Source organism: Sinocyclocheilus rhinocerous, unplaced genomic scaffold (genome assembly GCF_001515625.1).
Source record: "Sinocyclocheilus rhinocerous isolate Xijiao unplaced genomic scaffold, SAMN03320098_v1.1 scaffold579, whole genome shotgun sequence".
NCBI classification, from domain to species: domain Eukaryota; kingdom Metazoa; phylum Chordata; class Actinopteri; order Cypriniformes; family Cyprinidae; genus Sinocyclocheilus; species Sinocyclocheilus rhinocerous.
This window is the reverse complement of record NW_015666542.1, coordinates 1,384,877-1,401,657: the sequence shown is the minus strand read 5'-3', so window position 1 is coordinate 1,401,657 and position 16,781 is coordinate 1,384,877. Positions and strand designations below refer to the sequence as shown.

The 16,781-nt window shown below is 37.9% G+C and overlaps 1 protein-coding gene across 1 annotated transcript in view; it reads left to right on the top strand.

The window, feature by feature from the left end:
* Positions 1–16,417, top strand: part of LOC107732653 (26S proteasome non-ATPase regulatory subunit 1-like) — a 53,623-nt gene extending 37,206 nt beyond the window's left edge. The window contains exons 15-24 of the mRNA XM_016544055.1: positions 2,907–3,021; positions 7,158–7,274; positions 8,709–8,739; positions 11,908–12,077; positions 13,389–13,481; positions 13,612–13,698; positions 13,784–13,820; positions 13,920–14,059; positions 14,398–14,556; positions 16,244–16,417. Coding sequence (XP_016399541.1) covers positions 2,907–3,021; positions 7,158–7,274; positions 8,709–8,739; positions 11,908–12,077; positions 13,389–13,481; positions 13,612–13,698; positions 13,784–13,820; positions 13,920–14,059; positions 14,398–14,544 — 937 coding nt within the window. The 3' untranslated portion in view covers positions 14,545–14,556; positions 16,244–16,417. The remainder of the gene's footprint in view (positions 1–2,906; positions 3,022–7,157; positions 7,275–8,708; positions 8,740–11,907; positions 12,078–13,388; positions 13,482–13,611; positions 13,699–13,783; positions 13,821–13,919; positions 14,060–14,397; positions 14,557–16,243) is intronic.
* The last annotated feature ends 364 nt before the right edge of the window (positions 16,418–16,781 follow it).

Sequence of the window (16,781 nt, the reverse complement as noted above, 5' to 3'; positions counted from 1 at the left end):
ACTAAAGAAATGCTGTTTTTTTTTTTTTTGTAAGTGGACTGGTGCTGTTGTCGGGGACTCTTTTGTTTGTTCATTTTACTGGTGCGTTGAATAGCGTCTGGCAAAGGGAAACTCTTGAACCATGAATGCCTCCGACTCCTGGAGTGTGTCAGGCTTCGTCTTTTGTTTATGAAAGTTAACAAGAAAAAACTTAAATCAGACAAAACCAAATTTAGGACGGAGCTTTTAGCTAAAGATTTAAGAGGCTGTTAAGGTTGATTGCGCTTGCAAAGTAAGACAAAGCAGTTCTTATGAAGGAATTTATATATATATATAAGCTTTTTATATATATATATATATATAAGCTTTGTGGGGACAGCGATCTTTGACATTGAATGAGTGCAAGTTGTACATATAAAGTTTTTTTATTTTTTTTATTAGTACGTTTAGTACTTTTCCGTTAGTGTTTAAATCATGGATTTCTGTTTTTTGAATTAATAAATGTACTATGCATAGGCATGTGTATATAGTGTGGAGCGCAAACATTGTACTTTTCTTATTTTTTTTGTAAATGCCTAGTTTTATTTTTTATCAAATTGGCAAGTGGTTATGAATGAATACCAGAACCTATTGAATGCAAATCTAGATTTCTGTGTGAAAACAAATGAAGCTCCAGTCTGAATCTCAGATGAGCCTCTAAAACCCAAATGACCAGTCAGGATTAGATTGAATAAATGGCCGTGGATGAGCATAAAGACCCTGGCCAAGATTTGTATTTGTACAGAAGGTTCCCAACTTCAACGTTGAAACTGTATTTCCCAGCTTGCCAAGTTCGGCCCTTGATATCCAGCGCAACACATTAATTCCAGCCTGATGAAAGATGAAGTCAAATCCTTTTTTATTGCTAGTTGGCATTTGTATGCGAGTACTAAGTTGTGGATTAGCTTCCCACGGAAAGGGTTTGGCCTGTGGGAAGGGTTCAAGCAGTTATCTCAACTGGACATGTTGTCTGTTATTACTGACAAGATTGTGTTTTTTTGTTGCTCTGGACCAAAACTGAACTTTAAATTTAATTCAGTTTATTTTAAATCAACCTGGTATTATACAAACTATACAAATCTGGTTTTGCGCAATTAATCTCTGAGCATATTGCAATCGAATGATCTAGATTAGTCGGATTTAAAGATTAGATATTGATTCGATTTCATTGCCATGTTTACATAGAAAATATAGATATATACGTCTTTTCTTATGTATAGTTTGATAATATTTGATACTTGATTTAGTTTGAAGCATTTAGGTATCTAGATTGGAGCTTAACAATATCCGTGTTTCCATTTCTAATTTGCACAAAACTTTTGCGTTATTTAATAAATGTCGATAAAAAAAATTCAAAATTACGTGTTTTTATTAGCGGATGTTATGCTAAACTAAAACGTCATATTTTTTTCCTCTCGCCAGAAGTCATGGCGACGGATGTTGCTAGGTTTACGTATACCACAGCCACAGCACTAGCCGTTGTTTTTAATCGAAGCGTAAGCCAGGTGACCGGTAAATGCGACAAAAAAACACCTCATGCGAGCGTTAAAAAGTATTGCGATTTATATGGGAGTTTTTGCAAAATTCATGTTTCCATTGGGCGTATTTTCAGTTCGCAATTTCAATTTGCGCAATTTGAGGGGTAATGGAAACCGCTTATGAAACTTAATACTAGTATATAGCACTTAAGATTCATAATAATGGACATTGTTTACGTTATCAACCACAAAAAAAACATTTATAAGGTTTTTTGCCAGAATTTCTATATCAGTGCATCCCTAGATTGATTGATTGTGTTTTTTTTAATGTAAATTGCACATTCTTTTAGAGTCAAGTCAATGAGAAGAGCTAATTCTCTTTAATGTAATAAGTTTGCTCCCTTTCAGTGACTTCGTGTTATGTGACATCTGAGAGTGTTGGCATAGCCGAGGATTTAATGAGGAAAATGAGGCTGTTATTTGATTACTTTATTCCTGCTTGGCCATTTAGACCTTCAGGCTATTTAAGAGTACCATTACCGCAGACTTAAACAGAAGATTTACATAGTCTTGCAGTAAAGGTTTCAAGGACATGTTTCTCTTTTTTTTGTGCCAACCTGTAACTTCAGTTCTGGAAGAAAAAAAAATGGAGGGAAAAATATGGCATTTGGGTAATTTATTTATTTATTTATTTTTTTTTACAAAATTGTGTGTAACATATAATTTGAATATGCATTCACATCATAAATCATCTATGTAACAATAAGTTTAAAATAAGTTTCACACTGTTTGCAGTATTTACATGTGTGGTTATATTTACGATTATACCTTGTACTATAGCTATTTGGAATTTTTTTTTTAATGTAGCTAGCTTTACTGTAGTTTAACAAATGTAATCTTGTTAATTGGCTTGTAACTTGGTAAACTGAGTATGTTCCTCAACACTGATCGAGTTTGCATAGAAATGGATATTTATGTTCATAGAGAAGCTTTCTATGCATATCATTCAACTGTATTAAAAGCCAAAGAACCACATTTTGAATAATAAAACATTATGTCTTTGTACCAAAGTACAAAATATTAGGCCAGAAAGTCTTGTCACATTTATGGCCTAACATTCCCATTGCCATAATTTTATGGTCTTGTTCATAATAAATGTGCATACTTCAGATATGCTTAATGAATGGAAACCGAAATAACCATGCTGTACTGTTTTATCGAGTTAGATTCTTTTGTTACAAATGTCAACTTGGCTGCACACCAGTTTAATAGTTCCTTTGCATAAACTTTGTACAAAGAACTAAAGCCTCGCATTCCTTCAGTCGATCCGAAGTATTACTGTCAGAGAAAATAAACCGTTTGGAGAAATGGATGGTCTTTGCTTCAAGTGTTTTGTGTTTGTGTCTACAGGACTCCAGAACAATGTCCCAGTGTGGTTTCTCTGCTGTCTGAGAGCTACAATCCTCACGTCCGCTGCGGCGCTGCAATGGCTCTGGGCATCTGTTGTGCTGGCACTGGGAACAAGGTGAGTTGTGATGAATACTGTATCTGTACTCAGTACTCCTAGTCGGTGTCATTGAATTAGCTTGTTAATACATTTAATCATTTCAGTATGTTAATGTTAATACAGAAAAATTTCAGTACTAACACTTATTTTACAAGGTAAATATTAATTCAGATATGAAAATAAATGTAAACAATGGAATGAACAGTAGATGACGTTAACTTTTAAACAGCTTCATCTAGGTTAATATTCAGTTCAATTACATACCTGCTGTGTATAGATATTTCGGTAACACTTTAAAATAAGGTTCTATATTTAACGCATTAACTAGTATTAACTAACTATGACAAATACAGTTGTTATAGTGTATTAATCTTTGCAGATGTTCATTGTTAGTCCCTGTTAGCTCAGGTCCATTTAATAGTATTGATAGATACAACTTTTGATTTTAATAATGTTTTATTAAATGTTGGAATCAACATTATCTAAGATTATTAAGTGCATTAGAAGTATTTTTCATTGTTAGTTTACGTTAACTAATGTGGTTAACTAATATCAACAAAAGGAACCTTATTGTAAAGTGTTACCAATATTAGTTTAATACATTTTTGTTAATAACTAATAATTGTAATGTTAATTTATGCAACCTAAAATGTTAGAAATTAACATTAAGCTAGATTTGTAAATGCGGTTTAATTTTTATACGAGTCATTTGTGCACAAATCGGGCATGCAATATAACTATGTCAAGAGTTATTACGATGTCAGATTTATTATTTATTTGTATAACGTTTTTCACAACATTCTTTTAAAGCAACTTTACATAAACTCCTAATGTTAATGTATAGAATATTGTAATATCATCTTCATGCCTTATAGTCGCATTTAGTAGATTAGAGCTGGAAATGTTATAGCTTGTGATGATATATCGATACGATATGTATATATTGTACGTACAATATATCAATATATATATATGTATGCAGATAAAGTTGGGCATATATAACTTCATGTAAAGAGTTCTGTGATTTAATATAGTAACGTTTTGTTACGAGATTTGTTATATAGTATGTATCGCTTTATATGAGTATACTGTAACTTCTAATTTATCAACAACATCCATTTTTGTTCAGTCATTGTTGTTGCATTTGTGGCCATTTTAGTCACAGTCTGGAGCCCTGATATGACTGTTAAAGTTTAGACGGCTGAAAGATTATTAAACGAGTGTGTAAGACAGCTGAGCAGGATCTGCCAGGACCCAAGAGAGATGTTTGAACTGTCTTACAACAATCCTGAGTGATGTTATTGGCTCTTCTGCATGCTCAGGTCGGTTCTGCGACTAATTGCATTACCAGTGGAAGAGTCACAGATGGCACATTTACCTCTCGAGTGGAGATGAGATTAAAACTGATGCCTTGGACTATGTTCTAGCCATTATCCACTCAACTCCCTCGTTGGGTGAGCTGGAAAAATGGAATATGAAGATTGGTCTTGACTATTTAACTTATAATAGCTCTAATCCAAATCCCTCTCAGGTGCCCAAATACAGTCATGGGCGGTTTTGTGGCGAGCCAAGATCTCCCACACTTTCAATTCTGTCAGGCCGTTTAAATGGGTCACAAATTCAGCTTTGGGTCCGTAATTTATACACCTGGTCGTTTTATTGCAATATAATTTCTGCTTTTGCTGTCCCGACACAATCCTTTTTTGGCTCCATCTGTCAAACAAACTCTGGCTTTATTTTGAATTAATCGTTCCAAACAACTGCTGACTCAATCGCGGAAATATGCATAATGATGGGGTACTGTATGTTGTGTAATGTTACCTTAGCTCTCAATGATCTGTGAGCCAAATTTGCTGTTTTGGGCTCTGTCTTCAGTGTAGTTGTAATTCAGAATGGTTTGGCTTTTAACTTAAAGATCAAATGTAACACTAAATACCCATCTTAAACCAAACTAAGGGATGGAAAGTTCATGCACTAGGGGTGTAACGGTGCACATATTCGTACAGAACATTTTCGGGGCTGGTCTCTTAGTTCGGTACTCATGTTTACTGAACAAATACTAGGGCTGGGACAAGAAATCGATGCATCGCGAATCAAGAAATGATTCCGCATCGATTCTGAGATTTTCCGAAGGCATTGCAATTCTCTCTTGAATCGATTCTGAGCTTAGTTTTTAACAGCAGATGGCACTGCGCGCTTTAGAAATAGCCGTATTCTGCTTGCTTCCAGTTCCTTACACATGCACCATTTGAACCTAAAATAATCAATTATAAAGTTTGAAAAGGTTGAAGCGAATTACAAGGATGTTCACAGTGTGGGCTGTTTACATTAATCTCGCATCATAAAAGCATAAAAGCCGATGTGCAAGTACATTTAACCACTTACATTACGCAGCCAAATGCACAAGCGCTGTTCTTTGTGAGCATTTGAGTGTGCGGTTAAAAACTAGCCTAGAGCGCCATCTGCTGTTAAAAACTAAGCTCAGAATCGATTCGAGAGAGAATCACAATGCATTCTGAAAATCTGAAAATCGATCCACGAATCGCGATGCATCGATTTATTGTCCCAACCCTAACAAATACAGCATTGTTTTAACCACTGCACGAGTGGAACTTCATTGGGAACTTGCAGTTTAATATATTGTTACTTTTGATAAGAAACAAAGTCTCGTCTTTTAAATTACGTCCATTTTTTTTTTCAGGAAATTCAGACAATAAATGCCGTTTTGGCACTCTTTGTGGCGCGACAGATCGCTGTATAAACACCTCAGATCAAATGGCAGCACAGAGCGCGAGTGAGCACAATCATCCCTTACTATTTACCACTAGTTTTACCGTGAAATAAACATAAATGAACATCTCATGCCTCACGTAATCACTCAATCAGTATTTCAACCACAAGATGTCAATAAAACAGCTTCTAAATAAAATGTCACGTAGCATTTCATTTACCTCCGGCAAGCCATCAGTGTCCACAGCTTGTGAGTTCACTAAAGAAATGGAGTCTAGAGAAGAGCATTTCGCAAAATATTGGACTACTGTATATACTCATTATATTTTACTATATTGTTACTTTTGATAAGAAACAAAGTCTCGTCTTTTAAATTACGTCCATTTTTTTTTTCAGGAAATTCAGACAATAAATGCCGTTTTGGCACTCTTTGTGGCGCGACAGATCGCTGTATAAACACCTCAGATCAAACGGCAGCACAGAGCGCGAGTGAGCGCAATCATCCCTTACTATTTACCACTAGTTTTACCGTAAAATAAACATAAATGAACATCTCATGCCTCACGTAATCGCTCAATCAGTATTTCAACCACAAGATGTCAATAAAACAGCTTCTAAATAAAATGTCACGTAGCATTTCATTTACCTCCGGCAAGCCATCATGTTGTTAATTGTAAGCTAGTATTGTAAAAGGGCTCCCTAAAGTTTAGAGCATAAGCTGAGGTACATTTTTATCCCTAGGAAAATTTTTATTATAATTGAATTTATTTAATGAAAGATAAATTTGTTCCGTAAACCACTGTTGAGTTCACTAAAGAAATGGAGTCTAGAGAAGAGCATTTCGCAAAATATTGGACTACTGTATATACTCATTATATTTTACTTTACCTGTTAGTGATGTCTTATTTAATGTGTGTATATATATAGATATATATGTTGTTAATTGTAAGCTAGTAATGTAAAAGGGCTCCCTAAAGTTTAGAGCATAAGCTGAGGTACATTTTTATCCCTAGGAAAATTTTAATTATAATTGAATTTATTTAATGAAAGATCAATTTGTTCCGTAAACCACTGTTTAATAAAAAAAAGCAATTTTATGTTTAGTTTTTCCCCCTGCTGTACCGAAAATCATACCGAACCGTGACATCAAAACCGTCATGTTTGTGTACCGTTACACCCCTATCATGCAGTCTTTCTTTCTCTGTGGCTGGTGAATCATAAGTAGACAAATTAACATGGCTACTTCCCTTCTGTATTTTCGGGTCTGCCATATTACTGTGCCTCAAAGTCAAAGATGATTAGATACTTGGGAATCTGATGAATTTGTGGTTTAGGCTAAACCATTCAGCATGCTGCGTCAGGATATGCTTCTGTTTTTCCATAATCATAATTCATATGCTTCCGTTGATGATTTCCTTCAACAGGAAGCAATCAATCTCCTGGAGCCCATGACCAATGACCCGGTGAATTACGTCAGACAGGGCGCGCTGATCGCCTCGGCTTTGATCATGATCCAGCAGACGGAGGTCACCTGTCCAAAGGTAAAGGGAATGTGTGGTTCGGGTTAATTATTTGGCTCTTGGGATTTGTAAGTGTTTTCAGTCCTTGCCTGACTGCAATATGTGGCACAAAGCTACAAAATAATAGGAAATGTTTAATATACATTCATGTGGATCGCATGTGACACCAATGAAGTTCCAGATTAATGGATGTACATTAGCTAAAGGAAGTTTTTGTGGGCTTGAGAGACTACACAGACTGAAAATGAACAATAGTCTGTCATTTTACTGTTTATTATAGATTCTAGCACGCACCTAAAGTCATAAATACTCACCTCTTATAATATCAGACGTTGTCGAATCATTTCTACAATGTGGTTGTGTAGTCATGGTACATTTGGTTGTTTCTTGGGGTGACTTCCCTTCGGTTTTACCACATGATTATTACTGGGCTGCGAATTTTATGGCCACATGAAAGTAAAATTGATTTGAAATCCCTGTTTTATGGTTGTAATAATGGCAATCGTTTGTTAAATATCCCTTCTGGGCAGACTTTAATTCATGCTAGCAGCATGTTTTATGAGCCTGGCCTTAAAATTTGGGGAGAGAAAGCAGAGTATGATTCTCATAAATGCCTTAGAACAGACTTCATTTAACTGTGTGTTTACCGCTGAACCAAAATCTAAATGTTTCTTTAAAGGGGTCATATGATGCGATTTCAAGTTTTCCTTTCTCTTTGGAGTGTTACAAGCTGTTCGTGAATAGATAAGATCCAATATATATATATATATATATGAATATATATATATATATATATGAATATAAATATATACATGTAAATATTTTCAAAATATATACATGCATGTGTGTCTTTATATAAACATAATAAATATACTCAGTACACACACACATATGTTATATAAACAAAAACGTTTATTTTGAATGCGATTGATCATGATAATTGCCACAATTGTAAAATATTAAATAAATACAAAATGCTAAATAAAAAGTCACAATACAAAAAAAGAAAGAACTTTAAATAGGTTCATTTATTTTAAAATAATTCAGTATTTAATATAATCTCTTGTTTCTTTTATTCCTTTTGGTTTTGGGTTCAAGTTAACAGTTTGAGGTCTCTTAAGTCAGCTCTAAAATATTTGGGAATATATAGATATTGCCAATCTTTCTGGGTTAATGTGCTTTATAGAGTCTTATCTCAAATAACTGAATGGCTGGGTGTTCTGTGCTAAATGTGAGGGTGAAAACAAACCTTTTGTATGCATGTCAGGGCAGGTAAGTCCGTTTAAGGCTTTGTGATAAATTGCTGATAGGATCGTGACAAGAATGTGGCATGCCAAACAAGATAGCACCACGTCTTCATGCCACTACAAGCAAATATCATTCACTCAGTCCCAGGGGTGCTTGCCTATTAATATTGAAAGAATGCATCGACCTTCAAGATACTCTTGCCCACAGCTTCCCAAATATCAGCTTGTGTACGAACCCAGTACAAGTTATCACAGAGTCAGGAGAGTATTTCACATGGAGTGTTGTTTTTGCCCACAGTAATTGAATTTAGGACATGCTGGGACTGTGTTGCATCCTAATTATTTGTATTGTACAGTTGGGCGACAGTTCTTAATATGGGGGATTTCAAGGTTTCAGTGAGGGGTCCATGCCTGAACACTTAATTTAAATACACAAGGCATACCACCACATGCTGACTGAACTTTGCTGCAACTTATTAAATAGCTGCTTTATAAAAACTTTCTTACACCGTGGCTCCAAAACCTAAGCTGCCTTCCAGTCTACAGCATACAATGTCAGCTTAAACAATATACACTACATAGGCAGCAACTCCATGTGCTACACAAATAGTGCACATCACGGAAAGCACACAGGAGAATCAACTCTCATTTGATTTAAGTATACTTTGACATTAGCATGTTGCTAAGCTAATACTGCAGTATTTCAGTAAGCATGAAAATACACAGCGTACTCAAATGTTCAAGTTTGACATTAGCATGTTATTAATGTACGACATTACAATTATCCAGTAAGCAAAAAAAAAAAAAAAGACATGATAATTCTATAGGCATAAAAATACACATTACTCAAATTTTGGATTTTGATATCTGCACTTTAGTAAGCTAACATCGTAACAGTCCAGTAAGCATAACATAGCACAAACAAATATTTGAGATTTATGTTAGCATATGGCTAAGCTAACGAAAGTACTTTGATGGTACTTTCAAATATTGAGTAATTTACTTTTTTATTGGTAGTTTTTGGTATTGTATGAGTGATTCATGTTTATTTTTCTCCCTGCTTGTTCCACCACATCGGAAGGATTTCAGTGTGTCCCAGTGTATTGTGGGATTGTTGCTTTAAAATGTATCCTAACATAGGTATCGTTTAACAAGTATGCTGCTTAGTTTATGGAAGAGCCTTTGTGTCAAGGACATGCCTATGCTGCCTTAAAATGCTGCCTATGTACGCACCTCACTAGGTTTTATAAGAAAATGTTCTAGTGATACCCAGGGACCGCTGAAAGCTCTTGAAATTACGCATGAATAACATTTTGAAATCTTTTTTTTTTCATGGCCTGGTTTGGTAGAGAGTTTGAACTCTTGGCTTATTGGTTGTCACATATGACACAGCATGATTTAAGTCACTGCAGTCAAAACAAACAATACAGGCCATAATTTCCCTATGCAGTTGCAGTAGATGCCAACAGGAAACTGGCAGTCTGATCATTTAACGGGCTGTGACAGAACGCCAGCACCTGTCAAGGGGGGCGCGAGCATCAGCTAATTCAGAGACGTTCCCTTGAAAAATTATGAATATGAGTTAACAAATCTTTAGCCATCCACTAGGGGGCAATCTGACTCCCACTGCTAGTCGACAGTTAGAGCAGAGTTGGCTCGAGTCAGTGTTGCCAAGTCCGCGGTTTTCCCGCGGAATTGGGCTACTTTAACACTTGCCGCGTTTTGTAGTTTTGGGCTAGTTTTGAGTAGCAATTAGGCGGGTTTTGTTGTGAAAACCTGGCAACCCTGGTCACGCTTATTGACAGTGTAAGATGATTTACGATTAGCCGTGTCGGAAATCCAACCACGGATTGGCATGTTGTTATCTCAGAAACAGGCTCAGCCATCACATTGAATCAGGTAAACTGGTTATATATTTATGTTTCAGTATAATTACGCACGCTATACCAGGGGCGGTTCTAAACCCTTTTTAGGTGGGTTTCAGCCCCCCTATCTGTCACCTTAGCCCCCCAAAAATATCTTAACGATCAGTGCTGCTTCCTCGAGAAAGTTTTTCATTCTCACGTGTTTTAAGTCTTGTCAGTTTAAACATTAAAGTAATGTTAAACCATTTAAGCCCAAGACATCTCAGTGCGGTACTCACGCCCTGTGATAGAGCGTTTCTATGCGCACCGCTCACACACCTGAAGTGCACAAACAGATAGCCTTCTCAAATTAGACAAACTTGGGGTGGGGGGCGCATGTCCTAAAAGGTTGAAAACCCCTGCTCTAAACTGATGATACCAAACCTCTCTCCATTCATCTTCTTTAAAAGTGCATTGTTATGGACATATCCACACCTCTTTCCGGCCAGGCACTCATCCCTCACTCCTGTTATTGTCTGCTCATCAGGCAGTTTGAGGGTGGTGGAGTCTTTGGCCTTGACCTTCACAACATCTCCTATTAATATCCCAATCCTGTATCAGCTCCATGGGCCATGCACCTCGACAGGAAAGGACATTTGAATGCTGCATTTGTTCATCAAGATATTACCAGTGCACACCTACACCATCCTCCTTTCAGCATCAAATTTGTGTGGCCTTTGCAATGCTGAAAAATGTACCTTTAATATTAACAAATCAAAGCCAGAATCCAAGACAAACCTTTAAATATAAGCATAAAGTCTGGTCCACAACATAATTTATTCTGGCAAAAAACAACCACTTAAGGTGCGGTCTCATTTACCACTGGGAGGCGAAATATTGCAGGCGAAGTCCAATCATTTAAGTAGGTATCTGCACAATTTGGAGTTTTGTGTAAGGGCGAAAGATTTCAATGCAGATTTTGTTAATTTGCTGCATTGACCAACAGGAAGCCGATTGGTTTAAAAGTGATTTGTAAGTCTGCGCCGATGGCCTTACACCGGGCGTCCCATATTCAAATCCCGGTGTACCAACGAAACATGCTATCTATCAGATTGTGCTACCAAAAATATATTAGCATTGTTTTAAGGGTAAGTTTAGGGTAGGTATGGATGTGTAAGTTTAGGGTAAGGGTAGGTATGGGTGTGTAGGTTTAGGGTAGGGGTAGTTATTGATATAAAAAAAGCCTCAAACCACATGATTAAGATGCTGGTAGCACAATCTGATGGGTAGCATTTTTCGCTATCGATTTATGCTACCTATCTATTTAATGGGAGGTAGCACAATCTGAGCGGGTAGCACAAATCATCAGAACACCGACTTGAGGACCTTTCCCGATCCCACGGCCCCCCTCTCTCTCCCACTTCACTTCCTGTCTACTCTACACTGTCCTATCGTAATAAAGACACAATGCCAAAATTAAATCTTAAAAAAAGTGATTTGTGAGTTGAGAGTGGTTGGAGTTCCAGAGGAGCTTGCAAACACCATCTTTCTGATTCTTCTCAGGTGGTCGCAATGTGACGATCTCTCTGCAGTCACGCACAGGCCACACCCACATGCCATCTGTGGTGGGTCTCTTGGTCTTCACCCAGTTTTGGTTCTGGTTCCCGCTCTCTCACTTCCTGTCTCTGGCCTTCACACCCACAGCTATCATCGGCCTCAACAAGGATCTGAAGGTAAGCAGAAACGTCTTTCAGCCTATAAAGCAACACAGTGCAACCTCAACATGGGTGACTTCCCTCGTATATAAGAGAAACAGTTGTAGGATATTTTTATCTCCTGCATTAAAGTCACCATGAAATCAAAATTGAAAATTCTTATTTTTTCTGAAGCTGATGCTTCACTTTATAGCACTGACACCAGTCATGAGGGAGTACGTTACCTCTAAACATTGAAAAGATATTAGGATATTACGACAACATTACTCTTACGACATCGCAAACTAATTTTTTTCATGAATATGACTTAACCTGATGGAGGACGCGCTCAGTCATTCAGGCAGTCTCTCTCTGCGCGCGCGCTGTTAGGTATGTTTTGTGCCGTTGATCGTCCTCATCCTCGTCTTCCTCAATAAATAAAAAAATTTCTTCATGCTAGGGTGTCGGCGGTGAATCCAGTGGAGAGAAATCCCCCCACAACTAACTGCAAACTGGCATTCAGATCTGCCTCCATTTTGTTAGCAACGCCCCAACTTCCAACGATCCAATCAATTCCCGAAGTACGAAATCAAGACCCGCCCTCTCATTTCAGATGCCGTTTCACTCGGATAGACATCACAGTAGAGAAAAAAAGACAATCGCTACTTTCGTTTCATGCCGACTATAAGTGTCAAACGTTATAATCCCAATGTATCCAGCATGGAGCCAAACCATTAATCCATGCAAGAAGAACTAGCAGCAGTTGGAGCACTGGTAAAGTGGTTTGTTCAGGAGTGTCCAATCGTGTTCCTGGAAGGCCACTGTCCTGTAGTTTAGCTCCAACCCCAATTAAGCACACTTGAACCAGCTATCAAGAGTCTTCAGGATGCCTAGAAACTTCTCTGTAAGATGTTGGCCCTCCAGGAGCAGGTTTGGACACCCCAGGGTTAACGCAAATGTTCACATTGTTAAAACTAGGGAAAGCTGATGCTACCAAAATGGTCCTCTTCATTGCTTGAAGCACACATACTGCATGCTAGAGTAACACATTTTTGTTTTACTCACTCAAAAAAACAAAAAACAACTTTGTTCAAACCCTAGTGAACTTAGTGGCTGTTGCCTCTATGGGCAGCATCCTAACTGTCATTGAACCTCCTTTGTGACTTATTTGGAAGGCTGTACTGGGGCAACAACTTCTGGTGTCATACAAATAACACTTCTCAAACAAACCACATGGGAGACTTGTTTGATATTAACCTATTTCTGAGGGAACAGCTTAAAATAAGGCAATTGAAGTCTTTAAATCTACACTTTTCAATTTTGAATGAATAAGTTCTTTCCTGTTAACAGATGCCAAAGGTGCAGTATCGATCCAACTGCAAGCCCTCCACCTTTGCTTACCCTCCACCCTTGGAGGTGCCAAAGGAGAAGGAAAAAGAGAAGGTCTGTTTTAACCCTTGTATCATGAACTCTCACCTGGCATGTCAAATCTCAACTTGATACCAAAAACCAATGTTCCAATGTTCTAGTCCCAGATTTCATGGCATAACTTGACCCGCTGTTCTTCTGTCAGGTTTCCACCGCCGTTCTGTCCATCACGGCTAAAGCCAAGAAGAAGGAGAAGGAGAAGAAAGATAAGGAAGAGGAAAAGATGGAAGTGGTATGCATGTCCCACAGCACTTCCAGAAACCTTTAGCATGTCATGTACCGCAGAACCCCAGTGATTTGGTCTTTATCTGATGCAGGAAACACAGGCAGAAGCAGAGAAAGAGAAGAAAGACGAGGAGAAGAAGGAGAAGGAGAAAGAGAAAGAGAAAGAGAAGGAGAAGGAGAAGGAGAAAGAGAAAGAGAAAGAGAAAGAGAAAGAGAAAGAGAAGGAGAAGGAGAAGGAGAAAGAAAAAGAAAAGAAAAAAGAACCAGAGCCAAACTTCCAGATGTTGAAGAACCCAGCACGTGCCATGCCCGCCCAGCTCAAGGTCCTCGCCATGCCTGACAGCTGCAGATACCAGCCCTTCAAACCTGTGAGTCTGACTCCTTTAATTTAGGCCTGTTGTGACGGTTTTCATCTGTAAAACCACTCATGCTGCGAATGAGAGATACTCTTCAGAGAGAAGACATTTGCCTAACGGCTCTAAATAAACAGCATTGAGAGCTGCAGTTTAGTGCTCAGAGGTCAGCTGGCATGACTCCAGCCACTTGTTTTTGCATTGTAGGAGACTTCGAATGTGAAAATGTCTGCTTTAGCAGGAACGTGATTCTGGATTTTGCATTAAATAAGACATCTAGACAACTACTTTAAGTATATAGTTGGACTGTCGCACCATATAGTAACCCCCTTCGTCCACATTGTCGCTCCCAGTTACACACGGGTGGCATCATCATCTTGAAAGACACCAGTGAGGAAGAGGAGGAGCTTGTGGAGCCCGTGTCTGCTCATGGCCCTAAGATCGAGGAGGAAGAACAGGAGCCCGAGGCCCCAGAACCCTTCGAATACATAGACGAGTGAGAGTACTTACAGGTACTTCCTCTACATGGACACATTTTTTTGTACTTTTGTTTTGTATATTGAATTTAAGTTGTTGTTCCCATTTATTTTAGTTTAGACTCTTTGTTAATGTGAAGATGCTAAACTAAGAAAGATAAAATTTCATGAAATTCCAATACAATTTTATGCAAAAGTTTGCGCACCCCTGATAGTTATTGTTTCAATTTATAATCTGCTAGTCTTTCGAAGCAGCAACTTCATTTGGATAGCATTTATACCTTATGGGTACAGCAACATTTCAATTTTGAAATAACATTTATTGAATCAACAGAAACGATGCAATGTGAATCATAACAAAAACAGACAAGTGCAGAAGTTTGGGCGCCCCAATGGAATAATCACATCAATATTTAGTAGAGACACTTTTTGCTGAAATAACAGCCTGTAGATGCTTCTTATAGCCACTGATAAGTCCCTGAATCCTGACTGCAGGTATTTTGACTCTTCTTCATTGCAAAATGTTTCCAGTTTGATGGCTGTTGAGCATGAACAGCCTGCTTCAAAACAATGCATAGATTATCAGTGATGTTCAAGTCTGGTGACTGGGATGGCCATTCTAGAACGTTGCATGTATGTCTGTGCATGAATTCCTTGGTAGATTTGGAGCAGTGCCTTGGGTCATTGTCCTGCTAAGACAAACAACCCTGGTGTAACATCAACCTCTTGACTGATTCTTGAACATTGTTCTTAAGAATTTGCTGAAACTGGGTGGAATGCATGCAAACCTCAACTCTGACAAGGGTTCCAGTACCTGTGCCTGTCACACAGCCCCATAGCAGGATGGACCTTCCACCGAATTGAACGCTTCTGGTTGTTACCAGATAAATCCGTCTTATTCCAAAATAATTCTGGCTTGTCCTGATGAGCCTTTGCATACATCAAACGGCTCTGCTTGTTGGCAGTACGCAGAAAAGGCTTTTTCCAAATCACGCTTCCATTGTGCTGTTCCTCACGCAAGGTGCGCTGGACTGTACTCTTTGGAGGTGGTCTGTCTGTGACCAGACAGATTTCTTTCAGATTTTTTTTATTTCTCAACCTACCACATCTTTCCTTAACAATGACCGTTTCTTTGGCCTTCCATTTTCTTACTCATATTTCTGACTGTGGAGGCAGAGACCTTTAACCTTTTGTGGAATTGTTTTCGTATCCTCCTAATTCATATTAACAAATTATCCTAGTTCTTAAGTCATTAGGGAGATCTTTTGAGGTTCCCATGTTGCTACTTTACAGTATAGAATCAAGGAGAAGCACAGCTAGCAATTAGCTACCTTTAAAAATCATTTTCTATGATGGGTTGCACTTTGAGTTTGCAGTAAGGTTCACTGAGCCAATCAAATCAATATTGTGTTGTAATTAATCAGCAACAAGTGACTACAGGTAATCAACACAATTGAAAGGGTGCCCAAACTTTTGCACAGCCTGTTTTTCACCTTCGACTTTTATTTCATACAACTCAATACTGCTACTCTAAGAATTTCTGATGTCTGGAAAACATCACATTATGCAGCTTTCTCTAGAAACTTCATGGTATATCACTACAAATTTTTCTTATAAAGATATTATGCAGCCCCATGGGGTGCCAAAACTTTTGCATAAATCTGTAGTGGTCTCGTTACAACTCGGTGAAGCTCATGTGCTCATCTCCACTCTTTTTTTGCAGGTGGTGTTACGAATTGTGCGTGTTCACAGCGTGCACCGCTAACATGTCTACTCAAATGCCCACCCCTTTTCCTTTTTTACGTTGTTTCCTCCACTTGGCCTATCGTGGTCACTTGAGGGATGTTTTACACAATGGTTTTCAGTCATTACAATAAAATATATATGGTGAACATGAGATTGGGTGCTTTTATTGTGGTGGATCTGCTGTATGCTTTATATGTATTTTTGGTATTATTGTCAATTATGTTGCATAAGGTGGGTAGCTGACACGAAATGCTTTTGAGAAGACATGCTATACTATTTTAAACGGCATAACATAAATTCATGTATGCAAATTGCAATATATAAAATGAGTGAAGACACAAAAGTGGTTAAAATGTAAAGGCCTTTTATTGAGATTTAACATTTTCCCAAGGTCATCCACTCACTGTAGCCAATATCTTTTTAAATCTCAATTTACACAAAATACAGTTACAAAAGAATAACCAACTGTCTAGAGGAAAGACCGTTCACTCACATCGTTGTTTGAGAAACGGCAT